Raw genomic sequence first — 18,402 nt, 5'->3', positions numbered from 1 at the left:
GGAAGCAAGTCCCCGCAGCAATGTTCCATCATCTAGTGGAAAGCCTTCCCAGAAGAGTGGAGGCAGAAAAGGGGGGATCAACTCCATATTAATGCCCACGATTTTGGATTGAGATGTTTGATGAGCAGGTGTCCACATACTTTTGGTCATGCAGTGTAGATCATGAGTATCTTTCAGAGATATGCTAAAACAGCATGACTGGGGGCATGATCTCGACCCCGAACCTGGCTTAGCCATCGTCGTCTTGGTCGTTTTCTTAGCCATCTTCCTCATGGCACCAGCAAATTGAAGAATAACTAATTGTTTGTTATTAGAACATTTATGAGAACAAAATTCAGCACACAACGTCCAGGGGGTGAGCATACTCTACCACTATGGGACAGTTTAGTTGGCACAAAGTAAGACAGTCTCGTTTTCCAATTGTCTGTTTAAGTAGTGTGAATCGTTCCTGTTCACACCGAGGTGAAGAGCGGAATAAATTCAAGGAATTAATCCAAGCCTCACACTTACCACCTGTGGAAGGCGGGGCTTCCAGCGAGTCGCAGATTTCATTGGCCTTATCAGACGTGATTGTTGATCCTTCAACCGAAGTCGCGAGAGTGCGACTCCCCATAGTATGTACTGAAGTTGACTGACTGAAAGGGAACTGAGACAAATTGGTGGCTGGCAGAACAGTATAGTTTGGGTCATGTAATAGTGTGAAAAGGGTACTAGTGTCATACACACATGCTATTCTGAATGACCAGCAACTGAACATCTCATTCACACTCTAGTCCTCATGGCTCAGCTGCTCTGCACAGTAGCTGCTGGCAAATCACACTGCTCTCTCCTTCTCTCCTTCCCTCTGTTTTATTTCCATCTCACTATTCTTCCCCTCCCCCATTTTCACAGGCTCCGTTGTTTCTCTCCCTCCTTCCCTCCCGATAACTTACACCAGACTGGTTTCCAAGCTGAGGACTTCTCGAATTTTACAGTGGCAGCTGTTTGAAGTCTTTCTTGTTTTGTTGGCATTCAGTTGCTGCTTGATTTAGTTCTCCATTGAGCCTCAATAGCTTCTAGGCACCCGCAAGAATGGTGAACAATTGTGTAGTGACTGAGAGATGCTGAAAACATGCCATGGGTATAATTTTCCTCCACAGAAACGAGGATAGAAAGAGAAAGAGAGTGGGATAGTCAGAGTATGTGTCAGTGACCTTAAGCCACTGGTAATGCATAGTTCAGTTGACACATGGAACGTTGTCTTTTGTGTGGCCTGTACAGAATGGCTCAAGATCTCAATATTCTAAAGGACACAAAGGTGGAGGGTTCAAAATGAGGGTGGGATTGTTGAGTTGATAAAATGATATAGGCCTGTGAATGTTTTTCATGAACAATTCAGCTGCTTGTTCTGATTTAGTTCAGAATATAGTAGAGTACATAAATATAGGATCTTTAACCATAACTGTAATTAGCAAATGGAATGGGAACAGAATGCTTGCTTATTTTTTCTCCATTATAATGTATATTCAGACCTTGTGTTATAATACAGTAGTACAGTACTTTCAACAATAAAAGTCCAGTCAAAATGCAAATTTTTGACACAGCAGTAGACAATGAAGATGTGGATGAAGAAGGAATAGGAAGAGAAGACTAGCAAGTCTCAAGTGAAGGTTAGTGTTTATACTTCATCATATTATTGCCACGCTGATGGTTAATGAATTTAGGCTCAAGTGTCATTGGTGGTTCCTTCCTATCATGCTTGATGACCTAATACAAACTATAGATATCAAATGGTGTGTCTTTAGAGAAGGGCAATGGGGAAATTACTTTTATTAGAGTATTGTAAGACAGTCACTATAACCATCATCTGTAAAAAAAGTAACCTGTAACTCTGTCATGTCCAGCAGATGGCGCCCTTAAACAATTTGTAGGTCTGACCAAAAATACTGAACTACTTCAGAGGATGTCCAATGGCTATGTACTGGGGAGATCATCGTTTCAGTGCCCTCTGTGACATTTGTGGGCCCTTCATATAGAGAGACATTTTGTTGTGTGTGGGTCCACAGTAGTTGTATACTGGCTATGTTTGTGACTGATTGATTGATTTTATTTGACAGTTAAAAAAATACATACACACACACACACACACACACACAGTACATACATTTACCAAAATTGACAGGGATAACACAATAATGTAAATTACGTATTTCCATTGTGGTCGCTTAAAGTGCATGGTACAATACACTACATAGATACAGACATAAAAATAGTTATATGGTTATTAGCCAGAGTTTGACATTCTGGCCATATATGGTTCTGACCATGGATGTTGTAGTTCCACCCTAAGCTATAGTGAGTGGATGTTGCATCACCTTCATAAAGTTCATATAAATATTCACCAACCTGTAACTTTCAACCTTGATGCAGTTACCATTGTAGTGGCCATGACCATTTACTTTATACTGTTGATTTTGAAATCCTGAGTGGTACTGATTTATGAACCTAAATATTTATATATGCGTAATTAAACCATTCTAAATGTGTAATTACACCATGTTCACGATGAAATCACATAATGATCTCAATTAATCAATGGTTTCAAATTGGTTTTGAATTCAGAATTGTTGAATTGCTGCCTCGTAAAGCCAGGCCCATTCCTGACATAAATGACTCAGGTGGCCCATGCCAAGCAGTGTGTCACATTACAGTTGTATAATAACACCATATTCAGTGCATGTGCATATATTCTCAGGAGTGCTGCTGCATTTAGTCTAACTGGCATCATCTGTATCTGGACCTGTAGTGGCGAGGTGGGATGAGGCGAGGCAGCGATAACACATCACATCAACTGCAGTCAGTCAGGACAGCAGAGCAGTCCCCACAGTAGAGTTGAATCTACTTCCCCTCTTCTCTGGTGGGAGCTCTGCTGCTGAACTCGGCTCGCAGAGAGAGCAAAGTGGATGGAGCAGTGCACCCTTTAAAAATGCATGAGGAGGGGAACCTTGGGACAGATGCCTTTTTACAGAGTCTGGTTTAAAAATCCAGTGAGTCACCTCATGTGAAAAACATCAAATAGTAGATGCAGTCCAGCGTTCAATTCCATCCGGGCTCCTCTGAATGAGGCCTGAAGAGCCCCACCTGAAGTGTTTGTGCTTCAGACACTTGGTGCATCTTTGGTCCTCATGTCTGGATTTAGATTGTGTGATTTGTTGGATGTCAAAGATAAATGACTGTGATGCTGCTGGATTGGCCTGCTCAGGGAAAATAGAAAAGACTCAAGAAAATATGAGGATGATATTTGGCCATTCCGAGGAACTGTAGTATGTTTAGATGTGGTGTGTATTTGTGTATGTTCACTACACGTATGTAGGCCTATTTGTTTAGCTAGCATGTATCTTGTCTTAAAGTAGTAGGCCTATCTTGTTTTAAAGACTAGTCTTTTAATCAGACTGTAATATACCATGATAGGCCTATGTTTTACACACTGTGGAGAAAAGTGTAGGCTATAAGCTTATATACATACATCGGTAGGCCTATTTATAGGCTATTTGTCAACATCCATCCCATGATGGAGATGTAGCCTAGCTATTTACGGCATGCTTTACGCAGGAAAATAGAGTCAAACCTGTTTAAGGATAGTGACCACAAAGTGGAAATGTAAAAGTTGATACCGCGGTACCGCCAAAGCCGCTTCCGGGACTGCGATTAATGGTTGTCCTGTAGCCATAAGTGTGTTTTACTGTGCATTTACAGCGGCCCCTCTCGGTCTCATGCTCTTACCGGAGTTTAACTCGGAAAGGCCGCGCTCCAACGGAGCCCATTAGATTGTCTCATTGGAAGCTCGGAAACTCTGGGTATCAGTAGTGAAAAATTAACTAGGGAGCCAGGATTCCATTACACTCCGTGCCGACTGAATCCTTGATCTAGCACAAATGGAAATCCAGTTCAGTGTTCCAACATCATTTGACTTTCATATGATAAAACATTAATGCGCGCGCTTGTTCGGCGGCTGTCCCCACGGTGCTGGGCATTAACTGAAGCACGAGAAGCTTCAGCGAAATGGGCCAGACGGTAGGCCTGAGAAATTCTACACTTATTGCCATAGGGCAGATAGAAGATTTTGCAGTTTTATAGATAATCTCATGCTATTTTACACATTTTGCCATGAGGCTGAGAAAAAATGTTGCTGTTTTAAAGCCACTTTCCTGCAATTCTACACATATTGCCATGGGGCAGAGAGAAAATGTTGCAGTTTTAAAGCCACTTTCCTGCAATTCTACACATATTGCCATGGGGCAGAGAGAAAATGTTGCTGTGTTAAAGCCACTTTCCTGCAATTCTACACATATTGCCATGGGGCAGAGAGAAAATGTTGCTGTTTTAAAGCCACTTTCCTGCAATTCTACACATATTGCCATGGGGCAGTGAGAAAATGTTGCTGTTTTAAAGCCACTTTCCTGCAATTCTACACATATTGCCATGGGGCAGAGAGAAAATGTTGCCATTTTAAAGCCACTTTCCTGCAATTCTACACATATTGCCATGGGGCAGAGAGAAAATGTTGCTGTTTTAAAGCCACTTTCCTGCAATTCTACACATATTGCCATAGGGCAGAGAGAAATGTTGCTGTTTTAAAGCCACTTTCCTGCAATTCTACACATATTGCCATAGGGCAGAGAGAAATGTTGCTGTTTTAAAGCCACTTTCCTGCTATTCTACACATATTGCCATAGGGCAGAGAGAAATGTTGCTGTTTTAAAGCCACTTTCTTGCAATTCTACACATATTGCCATGGGGCAGAGAGAAAATGTTGCTGTTTTAAAGCCACTTTCTTGCAATTCTACACATATTGCCATGGGGCAGAGAGAAAATGTTGCTGTTTTAAAGCCACTTTTCCTGCAATTCTACACATATTGCCATAGGGCTTGTAGGTAAGTAAGTTTTCTTAAAACTGCATTGTTGGTTAAGGGCTTGTAGGTAAGCGTTTCACAGTAAGGTCTACACCTTTTGTATTCGGCGCATGTGACTTTGATTAGATTTGCAAGGGACAATAAAAGGCCACTCTAAAATGTGCAGTTTTCTCACACAACACAATGCCACAGATCTCTCAAGTTTTGAGGAAGTGTGCAATTGGCATGCTGACTGCAGGAATGTCCACCAGAGCTGTTGTCAGAGAATGAAATGTTCATTTCTCTACCAAAAGCCGCCTCCAACTTAATTTTAGAAAATTTGGCAACCGGCCTCACAACCGCAGACCAAGTGTATGGCATTGTGTGGGCGAGCGGTTTGCTGATGTCAATGTTGTATATATCCACTGTACACATAAATCACTGCAAATTGGTTCCTGTTTCAGTCATGTCTTTGTTCATGTTCGCATGGGTCAAATAAAAACACCCTAATGATTGGTTGACAATAGAGCCTCCCACAGTGCAGGCAGTGGCTGCAGGATGAGTTGGTGAAGAGCAACTGCAGAAACTTGCAGTCGACTGCAGTGAAAACTTCATGACCTTGGATCACACGATTTTTGTAAAGTTCATGCAGTTGACATGTAGGCACAAATCTGACAATATTTTCCCCCAGAATGCAACACACTTTGTAAGGCGTGATCACCGACTTGACAAAAGTGATCCGCTTGAACGCGCCCATTGAGGTGAGCATGATGCAATACTTTGCTCTCACAGTCACACAGAGTATCGCTTCACGCTGCTACAACGTGATAGCTACGGGACCAAAACCGAGGAGAAGTTTAGCCTCAATTGACCCACTACTACTGTTTGCTTTTTCATCTACATCATCTCGCTGAGTCTATCTATAAACATAACCTAACCTATGTGACCTGACTCGTAACCTTGTGCATTACTGCCCCACAGTGGCAAGAATTGACATCCCCAAAAACACAAAAACTATACAACACATAATTGGCTACTTTCTGTCCCTAACACTTAGGGCTGGTTTCCCGGACACAGTTTAAGTGTAGTCCTGGACTAAAAAGCTATTTCAATGGAGATTCTCCATTGAGCATGCTTTTTAGTCCAACACTAGGCTTAATCTGTGTCCAAGAAACCAGCCCTAAAACGAAAACGAAAACGAAATAATATAAAAACGAAATAGAAATGTTTTTATAAAACTTTTAAACTAAATCAAAACTAGTAAAGTGGATCTGGAAACTAACTGAAACTAAACTGAAACTAATAGAAATAAAAAACAAATATAAAAACATAAAAACTATAATAACCTTGGGGCCAAGCAGGACACGATGCCATGCCTTTCCAATTATTTAGACGTCTGTGTGCTATTGACCCACACCCTCCGGAGTAAAGGCTATCATCAGCCCACAGCCTGTTCACTGTTGTCTAAAATATACAATGTACACTCATAATCAACTAGATTTGTACTGATCTCACCTCGGCTTATTCTTCAACGATGACGACATTTGGATAGCACACGCAGTTATAAATATTTCGATGCCTGTTTATAGATCTTGCAACCAATAGTGAGTCAGTATCTTATAGGTCTATCTCACATCTCGGCCCTCTGTTATTTTTACTGCAAGCAAATTCCGGTAGATGGCAGTAACAGCACGCGTAATGGTGGCAGGTTGAATTTGTGTCAGTGCACATGGCGTTGTGCAGAAACGCAGTGCTCGGAATCGACACTGTCAGGGGTTGTTTGTGAGCACGAGCTCAGCTCCGTGGGTAATCCATTCTACTGGTCTAAACGGAGGTTAAATTGATAAGGGCAACCAGGCTCGAGTCAATCTCCAACCTTTTGTTAAGTGCAGGCTCGGTTTATAGGCTACTTATGGCGCTATAGGTCTGCTCCAAATATGATTACTAATTATCATGAATTAGGCTGCCATTGCCATTTTTCTAGTTTCCCATTATTTACATAAACTAAAAATGATTTTGCTTTATTTGAATCAATTCTCAAATATGCCCTGACAGTCATATTTTGTTGGCGCAAAGGGGTCATTTGGGAAAGGGTGCTGGAATAAGGATCATAATTTTGCTTATGTACGGGTCCTTTGGATAAGAAAGTTAGTTTTAGTAACATGAATCTCTCTAAAACCTGTACTGATTTATTTCAAATTGTGAAATCTTGCTGTCTGTATTTAGCTTCATCCCAACAGATAATTTATAGGCAGTGGTTCTTGGGGGTGATTCTTTGAGTCCTACCTGTTGACCTAGGCTATTTGAACAAAAACACAAAATATTTCTAAATATATATAGCCTAACTGTAGTTGTATGTTATCAATGCCAACAAATATAATACGATAGGATATGTTAACAACAAATACAATGTACACTAATATGTCTATGATAAATGTCATCATCATAGTTGAAACCAAATAGATCCCAAATTTGCTTATTTAAAATAATGCAAGGTGTTTCATAAATGTTTTGTGAACGTTTATAAAATACATTTTCAACCATTTGGCCTAAATGTAATGAAACATTCCATTAGTTTTTTTTTCAAACAACGTTTTTTAATTGGTATTTATAATAAGGGTACATTTGAAATACAAATATTTTTTAGAGGCCATGTGTAATTTTTACGCGTGGACATTGGCTACAGACTTGTTGCGTTGTTCCTTCCATTCATTACAGTTTCTAAGCCAGTTTAGAAATGGTCAGTAGGTGTCAAATCCCGAGGATAGATGAAGAGAGGGTGAAAAGGTGATTACTGGCTTCAACTGGCAGCCAATCTGTCGCTCGTTAGTCGTCCTCGGCTGAGCGGGTTTGGGTGTGTGGCTGGGTACATCCGGTCCTTTCAATGCTACTGCAAGTGAAGGGACTCGTTTCGCCTGGAACTCTCCCTACGGTCAAACAATAGAGCCGAACGTTCACTGACAGACCATGGAACAATCGCCAATTCTTAAGGGAGATGTCCCCAAATCGCCAAAGTCCAGCTAACATGGCATTCGTTTAAAGGGTTTCTTGCTAATAAACTCCTCTCGAATGGTGTCTTTGTTGAGAAGTCAAAGATTACTTACAAAATGAGTCCATTTCTAAACGGTTTCATGATTGTTGGGCAGAGTCGCGGGAAACTATTGGTGGCTCCGAGGCTGACCTCTCTCTCGCAGCAGGGCTCCGCGAGCAGCGGCGCTAATTGAGCATGCGGAGCCAGAGGACGACTTCAGCATCCTGTTAGAAGACATGAGACCAAACTGCATCAATCTCTCTCTTCCTCTCAGTTTACTTCTACAATTTTTACCAATTCACATCCTTATGACATGATCTATGTGAATGAAGTGGACGTTTCTTGCTTCTGAAACTAAGACAGGTCCTCGTTTCCCAGCGTTAAGATTTACAATTTACATTTTAGTCATTTAGCAGACGCTCTTATCCAGAGCAACTTACAGTTAGTGAGTGCATACATTTTCAAACTGGCCCCCCCGTGGGAATCGAACCCACAACCCAACCCTGGCGTTGCAAGCGCCATGCTCTACCAACTGAGCTACACGGGGGGACATCATCGTTAGAACCATTTTATGATATAGGCCTATCTTTAGTAGTCGATCTGTTTCCCAGAGCCTTCGTTAGTAATGTTACTCGTAAAAACTTTCAGCCAAAGTGCATTGTTAGATGTTTTTCGCCCTTCCGCGTCACTTTATTCACTGAAGATCTCCGATAAACATAGAATCAAGATGTTATGCTAGGTATCTGTCTGACCGCTGATAACTTCGGAACAAAGTTCACTGCAGATACAAAGTTGCCAAAGTATTTGCATATGTTACAAACAAGTGAAAGACAAAACGATGCTTCGAATGAAAACCGAGATGATTGTGTTAAAAGATAAATAGGCTACATGGGCCTATAGGCCTATATTTAAATCCTATTGAAATCATATCAAGTTTTATTTTGCCACTAGGCTACTGTCTGTAATTTTTGCCTCAATGTGTTTCATGATGTGCGACAAGATGTGCGCAATGATGTGCCCAATCTGTGATTTAGTGCATCATTATTGGGTTAGCATAATAAGCCGCCTCAATATTTGCAGCCATAGTTGGTCATATCTCTCTAGGAGCTGATCCGTCGTCAGTATTGTGGAATAATTCTAATATTAAATATTAAATAAAAAGTGGAGAAGGCTGATCCGAGAGCAACGTTGCTTTTCTTTCAATCTTATCTATCAGTATCGACACACTAACGACGCGAGTTCTCTCTACGTGCTTGTTTGGGAAAAACACTTAAAAATGTGGCTCGTAAATAAAAGGATGCATCTGGTACGATCCTGGTCATTTTTAATTTACATCGCAACTGGGAAACGAGACCCAGGACATTTATTTTACAGGACTACACCACTATGTCAAAATAATTGGAAATATGGAGTAGTTTTGGGTAGCATTATTTCCTAAATATCACAATTTAATGCGGTTATTCTGTTTCAAATAAAAAACGTCTTAATCGTAGGCCAGATTATGGAAGACTGAATCTGAGGGACATTATGCAAACTGCTATGAAATAATAATTAGTCTATTTTAAAAATGGTACTAATCAAGTGGCTAATAAGCAAATCGATACCAAATGCGGATGTGTAAATTTTTATTTTTTTTGGTCAAAGTTAATTTATTTGGTAGGCCTATTTTGTTTTATAATGCATAGATATTCAATGTTCAGTAATCTTGAAAATAAAATGAAATTCATTAAATATCACATAATGAATCATACTAAACTATAAAAATCATATTGTGCACAGGTTTTCACAAACTACCGTTATAGTCCTATTTCTCTCCATGTGTTTGTGTTTTCTATTATCAGTGCATACAGCAATGCCCTTAGAAATAGAACCATATAAATAGAATGAACTATTTCATTTCTAATCCCATCTACCATGGCATGAGAATAGCTGTTGAAAACACAGGTGCAAGCGGTATTTAAGATGCTCATGGGTCTGTCTGCCCAGCGTGCAGAAGGCGCGAGGTCAGAGCGGTGCCCAGCACCCCACACCCTCCATTGAGCAGTAGAGAGGTGTGTTTCGGATGAACAAGCTAAAGTTGGGTTGCTTTCATGTTGTGCTTGTTTAAAAGGGGTTATGGAATGGTACTAATCGGCATTAAACCATTTTTCCCTGTGCTGACCAGTTTTAAAACGGTAAGCATCAGAGGAGCAATGATCCCATCTGCCTGTGGTTCCAAATTAAAGTTCAAACGGTTGGCTTATACACCACTGATCCTGTATCATAGCTTCTCGTGACCCCTCAATTACTATTTAATAGAATTACAGTTTTCAATCCCAGTAGTTTTAGAGAGGGAAGAATGTTTATCACGGGCCCTGCATGCCATGGAGACTACATCAGACAGGTGCTTTGTGGCATTCTGAGAACAAGTCATAGACTGCTCCCTTTTTAGTTTTGAACTGCATGGAAATCCCCTTTTCTCTCTCTCTCTCTCCCTCTCTCTCTCTCTCTCCCTTACTAAACACACACACATGCACGCACACACACATTTTTGTCCAAACCTAAAGTCAACCTTTCCTACCTTTTCTAATATGATCCTTTGAAATCCAACATATGCCTCGAATTCCTCGAAATATTGTGCAAAAATGCATGCTTTGAGCAACCAATGCAAATTCTTGGAATTGTAAGTAATGATGTCTCCACCTGTAGTTTCCAAATTGCACTTGAATAGACCTACACCCTAAATTGTTTTTTTTTAAATCAAAGTTTGCCTCTTGTCAATTAGTTACCTGTTGTCTAATAGACAATTGTTTTGTCTCTAAAATTGTGTTAGTATGGTGCAGTAGACCTGTAGCTTTCTCCACCAATATGAATATAGTCTACAAATTGTTTGTCCGACGTCTTACCTTTTTCAAGGCCTGCTTCAAAAGGAGGGAGCGTTTTTTTTTTTAAACCAAAGGACCGGGTTCTGACAAGAGCGCCTGCACTGTGCGCTGTGAGGCTGCGCCGCTGCTGCACACGCTGAATCCGGGTCAGAGGGAACTGCCGCTCTTTGAGAGCTGCATGAATACACACGAATAGAAAAGTTGTGTTCAGTTAAGCGATTAAATCAGAGAAAAAACGGAGCAGTGCAAGCTTTTCTCACTGCAGATCAAGGCCAAATAGTTTTGGGCTGCCTCTATGCTTGCAAGGTTATGGGAATAGGAGGATTATAATCCATTATTCTGTTTGTTTGACACACGCACTATAGACCAGACACAGATACGGAGTGAAAAAAAAACATGCCCGTCCATTGTCTCACATTCTCGTTTACTTTCTGTACGTATTTAGATGTGAGTATCACACATGGCGACTACTCCTGGCAAAGTTATTTTGTCTCCAGAAACATATTCGACTTGACAGATCACGAACAAAACCCTGCACCAGTAATGATCCCTGATTAAACAAAAAACCTAATCTACTTAATAGTTAGAGGTAATATATGTCATATGTTATATATAGGCCAATAATGCCATCTACAAAATGTCAACCACTTGTTTTAATTTTTTTTATACATAAGCTATTTGTTTACAGTTATTCTTAGTTAAGCTACTACTACACAGTTTTAGTTGCTGATGAAATTTAGTAAGAATACATACAGTTTATTTAACTTCCGTTTAAATTATCTTTACAAATCGTATGGTCCGGCTTTAAGTATCGAAAAATATGCAAATCACTTTCATTGAGGCTATAGCCTAGGCCTACTATGATTGTTATAGCGGACATCTGTGTTATAGTTAATCCCCCATATCCTTTTTATTGATAAAAATGCTCTTCAGTTTCCGATTAATGTAATCTTAATCATGGCTGGGACTTGTCTTCGCCAATAAACTAATGTGGTCTGAGAGGGTCTGCTGCGGTGATAAAGATCAGCTATGGTTTCCACTGCCCCGTGCGGGTGATAGGCCCTATCTTTCTCCTGCAGGTGTATTTACCAGTTAAAACGTGCTTAAATACAGATTTACCACAACCACAACTCCCAATGAGTGCACTCTAATCAGTTCATATTTGTTTTTCTGCACTTAGTTTACATTAGGGCCTAGTTATAAAAAAAAAAAAATCAATATTGCACTAGGCTATGTTTAGTGTTTTAGGGTTGTTTTGATATTCATCTCACGACGAGAAAACGATATGAGTAGCCTAGGTCAGTGGTCAGTGAAAACGGATGTAGCGATACATATATAAGACCGAATAAGACCGTGAGAACTTGACATTAAAGGGTTTAGGCCTATGCGTAAAATTCGAGTTATGCACGTTTCTCAATTTTAGGAGACCCTGCATTTATGCCCATCAGATGAAGACAGCTTCTCAGTAACACACACACACACACACACACACACAGTTGCCGAGTTAAGTAAGCGAGTAACATTGTTATACAAGTGGGTTATTGGTGAATTTAGCAGTTGTTGCCATGTGAAAATTCTGGGTTGGAATATTGTCGAAAAAAAGACCCATATTTTTGTCTACGGACATTCCGATGTCAAAGCAATGAGGATCTTGGCCACGGAATGTATTCCTTTGTCAGCATGTTCGTTTATGCGTTTCACTTTAGGTCAATATCCTTTATCTCCTTTGGTTGGACTAAGGATCATTGTCAACATTTTCAAGATATGTTCAATAGATGTTGCCTAGACTTCATTGGAATGCAGCTCATTAAGCTATCCCGAGTGTCAACGACATATGTCAATTCCAATGCCAATATAATTGATACACTGCATGCATATTAACGCTTCTGTTGTGTGTCTTAAAAGTGAATGATGTTAAACTATTGAATTGAGCAGTTAGTTATTATTCCACCAACATAGAGTAAAAAAGTTGTAGACTCCCTGAGCCCAGAGGTATGCTTTGGCATACTTTTTTTTCTCATTTCTAAAGAGACGTCCTGTCCTCACAGTTACATTGAAACTATACGGTTAATTTTTCACAGCTACAAAACATGTTGGGAGGGTTTTAGAGAACTGGAACTCTGTTGAGGAACAACTGTAATCTACCATAATAATTATTTTCAGTTCCCTTGTAAATATAAGGGTTGTTACGATTGGTTTTGATTTTAGGATAGAAAGCCTGGGGAAAGCTTTTCTGTGGGGAATGCTCTTCCCTGGGTGAAGAAAGGCTCTTTCACCGGCCCACAATGGGAGATTGAGGCAGGGGAGGAGTCCACCATGATTAGTCCATTTAATGGCGCGTTTGCTTAATTTCTGTATTCACTGGCAACCATAAACAAAAGGTGAAACTGGACTCTCGTCTAAGAGCCTATGACGTTGACATTTCCCATAACACAGGCATATATTTTAGGGGCAAAATACTTTTTGTTTAACATCTTACGTACAGCTTTGGACACGTAGGCTATAACCAATGTGTAGTTTCGTAAAAGGACCACAGCATGCGTATCAGAATCATTATGCTCGTCTGAGCATGAGCGTAACATAACCACTTCTCAACATAGGCCTACATGCTCATAAAAGCTTGATGGTGGACAATGAACACTCACTTAAAAGAGAGACTTAATGCAGAATATATAAGAAAATTGAATACTGTATTTGATTTAGAAATATACATTAACATGAACACGCAAGAAATAAACATTGAATAATAAGCGCTTTAGGTAATGCACGGGGAAATGTAGGACTTGAATTGTTGAAGAATATTCCAATGTTTATATTAAAATCATTTTGCATAAATGTGACCGATAACACGTTTATATGGCGTCATTATCCCATGTTAGGTAGCCTATCAAAACAAACAAACAAACGAAACGCCTAGAGCACTTTTTTTACGGTTTGACAAATATTTTATGTATAGGAACACCAAGTCAAGAAAAGTGAACAAGGATAGAAAAGAGAATGGAGATGGGAGAGCAATATTATGTACAAGCATATCTACACATATAGGATATTACAGACCGCGGGAGAATGATGGCATTATTTGAGATATACATAATTCAATATAAAATCTTAAAATAAAAATAAAAATCTGATACAGTCATAACGATTGGGTTCCACATTTGACCATGTAGGCCTACCCCACACAGGCAGTGACAGAAGTGTATAGTAAAAAGGTGCTTACGACGTAAATGATTGTCTGATGAACATAAAGTAAAACAGGATTGCATCTTGGCTGAGCGGCATCATCACTTGGACTAAAACAGAGATGAAAAGGCGATAAACACCCTCTGGTAATTCCCTCTTCTCGATTATCCTTGTAGAAATATTGAACAGGGTATTTTCCCCAGATACCAAAAAACATCATGCAGGTAGTGGTGGGGGTAAGGGGAAGGCTTGGTGGGTCCATTGAAAGCGCTTAAAAAAGACGTGCTTTTATCTTTTTTTTTATTTTTAAATATTTATATCAATTGGTCCTTTTTTCATCCCGATATTTCATTGTTTTTTTTTTTCAGGTCCATATTTCCTGTAAATATTTATCTTTTTTTATATCATACGTCGCACTCGGAGTCACTGGAGGTTACTGAAAGAATGGACGTTCCAGTATCAACTCGTTCTGTCATACTGGAGATGCTGGTAGTAGGACTGGCCGCGGTCGACGGCGATTCCGCCGAGCTGCGTGGGGTGCACCCGGATTCTGAAAGGGACCGCATACCGTTCTGTCCTATTCCCTGGTGCTGAAGCCTGGAGAATATAAAGAAAGGGAAAATAACATAGCAATTAAATACAGTGTCCCTCCGCAAAATAGCGTTCAGCCTGCTTGTCATTCACTCCCCGGCAAGTCTTTAACAAATGCAGCTCTCTAACCTTCACATGATGGGGGTAAGAATTGGCTAAAGCAAAGCAGATACAAATACTAAATGTGGGAAAAATATAACAGTCTATGTTAAAGTACAGGCGTGTTGTTAGCTACTTAAACCATGGCCAATGTAGTTTGAGAACTGTCTTTTATCGTAGATTTTGTCATACCCAGGCCTGTCCAAATGAATGAAAGATTACATTTGTTTTATTTATTTTTAAATTACTAAATGAATGAATCCATGACGTACTCTTTTATCACTGAGAAAATGCAGATGAAGAAATATTGCTGTGTTTTCCAGTTGGCTTGTTCAGTTCTCCAATTTGTAATTAATGATTGCATTGCAAATAGATAATAGGCTATACACTGTGAATCGAAAACATGGCTGCAAAACAGGCTACAATTTTAGAATAATTATTTTGTATTTATGTTGACAGTGTTATGTATCAATCATTTCCAAACATCTATAGCCTAATGTACACATTTCGTATGTGTAAAAAGCACAACAATACAAATAAAAATTGGTAACTGAACTCATTTTTATTTAGCAAAACTACCCCATCTTATTCAGTGTTTTATGATTATTGTTTGGATGTAGGCCTATCTTAGTCTACACTGTCCCTTTACATGAATATATATGCCTATAATATTATTTCGATTAAACAAGTAACCAATAACCTACAGTATTTGATCGTAGGTGTTTTGTTTCCTGTTTGTGATCCAGATCTATACCACCCCTGCAGTGTATGTGATGTTTTCAGACAAAAACGTTCACTTGTTGAGAGAAGATAACAACACTCTCGTTGGGATTCAAGATGATAATCAGAAACGTGCGCCATTGAGGTATCATCACAATATGCTGTGTTCCAAGTTCAACAGACTTATCAATAATTATTTGCGTTATTGTCAGGAATATAGGACAAATTCAAATTGATGATTTTCTTTGTGTGTATTTCCTGTTTTGTTATCTAACGCATACCTTGATGTTTTCATTTTGCTTATCAGGGATGCTAGCATACCAGCGTAGCCTATAGCCTACACGCTTTGCATTTGGCGAGAGTTGTGTGTTTTCCGCACAAGAACGCTTACGCAAGAAAATGTTTTACGCATTAGAATATTTGTGGGATTATTTTGGAAAACAATAATAGTTATATTTTTCGGTAGCCCCTGATTGCATAGGCCTATGAGATCAAAAACTAAAATGTCGCCGTGCTCCCTCCCCACCCCTAACTATACACACAACGTGCTCATTTGTAACCCCTCTATAACCTTGTGTATTACTACGATGAAGTTGAACATTTACATGGTATATTTGCATTTCGATTATAGGAATTATTATTGCCTATTTGGTGCTGTGTAGCCTATGCTATGACAAATGAACAGCGTACTGACCTGTTTTTTGCTGCCGCGGCTCTGTCTCGTTGCCTCCGGTTTTTAAACCAATTTCCGACCTGTGTAGGAGTGAGTCCAGTGGCTTGAGCCAGTTCCCTTTTCTTGCTGGGGTTTGGATATGGGTCCTGAAGATACCACTCCCTTAACAGACCACGCGTCCTCTCTTTGAAACAGTGCGTCTTCTGCTCGCCATCCCAGATGGTTCTGGGCAGGGGGAACTTCTTCCGTACCCTGTACTTGTCAACCGGTCCTAAGGGGCGACCGCGCAGCTTCTCGGCCTCCTGGTAGTGTGCCTCCAGCCACATGGCCTGCAGTTTGCCGTGGGAGTCCTTGGTAAACTTGTGGTTCTCCAAGATGTGGTACAGGTCTCGGAAATTCCCCGTGTGGAAAGCAACCACTGCGCGAGCTCGCAGGATCGACTCATGCTTGTTGATCTGCTCGCATGCTCCCGGTGCCACCGGCAGGGACCACAGGAATCGTCCCAACCGTTCAATGTCTCCGGTTTCCTCCAGCGTCTCGCAGACGCTCGCCACTTGCTCCGGAGAGAAGTTGAGGGTCGGTAGCGCAAACATTGACAAGTCTTCTGGAGACCTGGTGCTGGGAGTGCTGCTCGCCAAGAGCACAGGGCGCTCTGCGAAGTTTGGCAGGAAGAAATGGGAGGGATAAAGCTCTAAAGGGGATCTGAAAACCATGGAATGACCTGAGAGAGAAATAAAATTATCAAGAAAATGAACGACGAGTAAAGATTGTATGATTCAATAGCTATCGCCTATAATGACACCAGCCTCATAATATCTCCCCCTAAATCCACCGTGAGTGTAGCATTGAAACATTTTGTTTCGCTTTTCTATTGGTCTTCTTGGTGTCGTTGTGAGGTTGTCATGGCAGCCCTGCCAATCACTGTCAAGCGTGCCAATCATTAGCCGCTACGTAGACTAGGGCTTTCACCACTTCTGCTGCAAGCACGGGGGGTTATCACAAACTCCAATCTCAACACCACCCTCCCACTGCACGGCTCTCGTGAAGTAGAAGCCAACGCTCGCCTATTTGTTGAATGGAATGAGCAATTAGTGGGTGGAATATTATTGCGATCTTAACGAGGCTCGTTAAAGCTAAAGAAGATATGTAGGGTAGAGATGCTTGGGGGGGAGGGGGGTGCTTAGGGGTTTCAATCAGGCAGGAACACCGGAATACACCTTTGAAAAAATTGCTTATAACAGAGTCAATTATTTTCGCCTAGTTTTGCCGGCATCATTTAGGGCGAATAGGTTAGACGTTTTCTCAAAATAGGCTAGGCTATATTGCGCAACATATGTAAAACAACATACGTATCTTAAACCAAGAAAACATAATATTGACCTTTTGTTACCGTTTGATATGTCTGTCTGACTTTTACTTCCGGAGATTAATCGGGAAGTGCTATATGTCAATATTTTCGTGACAGAGTCTGGGCACTAGCTTTGCTCAGAGACCAGCAGACCGGGGTTGGTGTGGGTGTAATGAGCAGTGGCTCACCCTCTATTCGGACTTGGCCTCGGCTGGTATTACGCAGCCGTGCAACCCTGGCCCACTGCCCAGCGCGCGTGTTTCCAAACATTGTTTTCATGTCAAATGAATATCGATGCGGTGCGTTGTAATAATTAAATGCTGATCAACTGGACCATTTCAATTAAGAACGTTTTCCCAATGTTATTTTCTTTGATGCAGCTCTGTCGCTCGAGGCCTAGTAGTTTTGGCGACCATGTATCAATTTCTATCATTATGGTGAGAATGATTAGTCTGCCACAATATATAGCCTACAGAAAAGTAGGCCTATAACATTTTTTCATTTTCACAAACGATTGGCATGATCAATATTCACATCTGTCACGGGATTCGGCTTAGAGCCCACATCAGTAGCCGTAGCGGTGTGGTTTTCATGTTTATTACAAAAACGACTGTACTGCCTCATATTTAGAAAGGGCTTAGTCGGTGTTAAAACTGTGTGGGTTCATAGTCGCGAACAGTGCTCACATTGTATAAGGGCATGTATAAGACGTAGTGAAACACAGCATCTAGACTTCGGCTAATCCACCCTCAATAAAGCTGACATAATTATCCTAAGCCGCCTTTCTAAATCATTAAGAAATTCAAAACGTGTCCTTCTCTTTCTCAGATTTTTGCATTCCCCGGTATCTTCCTACAGGACCGGTTCCAACATAACGCTGAGTAAGTAGCATGCACATTTGCGTATTCATTTTCATCTTATCATATTCACTTCCTATTACAATTAGTGTGAGATTTGTTCTAGTGGCTGCAGATGTAGATTTAGACATATGTATAGCTTTGCTTTGTTTTCGTGTGTGTGTG

General features: G+C 40.5%; 1 protein-coding gene across 1 annotated transcript; it reads right to left on the bottom strand.

Moving 5' to 3' along the window:
* Nucleotides 1-13,439: 13,439 nt before the first annotated feature.
* six3a (SIX homeobox 3a) lies at nucleotides 13,440-16,915 on the bottom strand. The gene is made up of 2 exons (XM_041859029.2): nucleotides 16,054-16,915; nucleotides 13,440-14,546 (listed from the first exon to the last, which is right to left on the bottom strand). The coding sequence occupies exons 1-2, from the start codon at nucleotides 16,743-16,745 to the stop codon at nucleotides 14,354-14,356; spliced, it is 885 nt and encodes a 294-aa protein (XP_041714963.1). The 5' UTR covers nucleotides 16,746-16,915; the 3' UTR covers nucleotides 13,440-14,353.
* Between the last annotated feature and the right edge of the window lie 1,487 nt (nucleotides 16,916-18,402).

This window comes from Coregonus clupeaformis, chromosome 31 (genome assembly GCF_020615455.1).
Source record: "Coregonus clupeaformis isolate EN_2021a chromosome 31, ASM2061545v1, whole genome shotgun sequence".
Classification (NCBI taxonomy): domain Eukaryota; kingdom Metazoa; phylum Chordata; class Actinopteri; order Salmoniformes; family Salmonidae; genus Coregonus; species Coregonus clupeaformis.
This window is presented reverse-complemented; position numbering and strand designations above follow the sequence as displayed.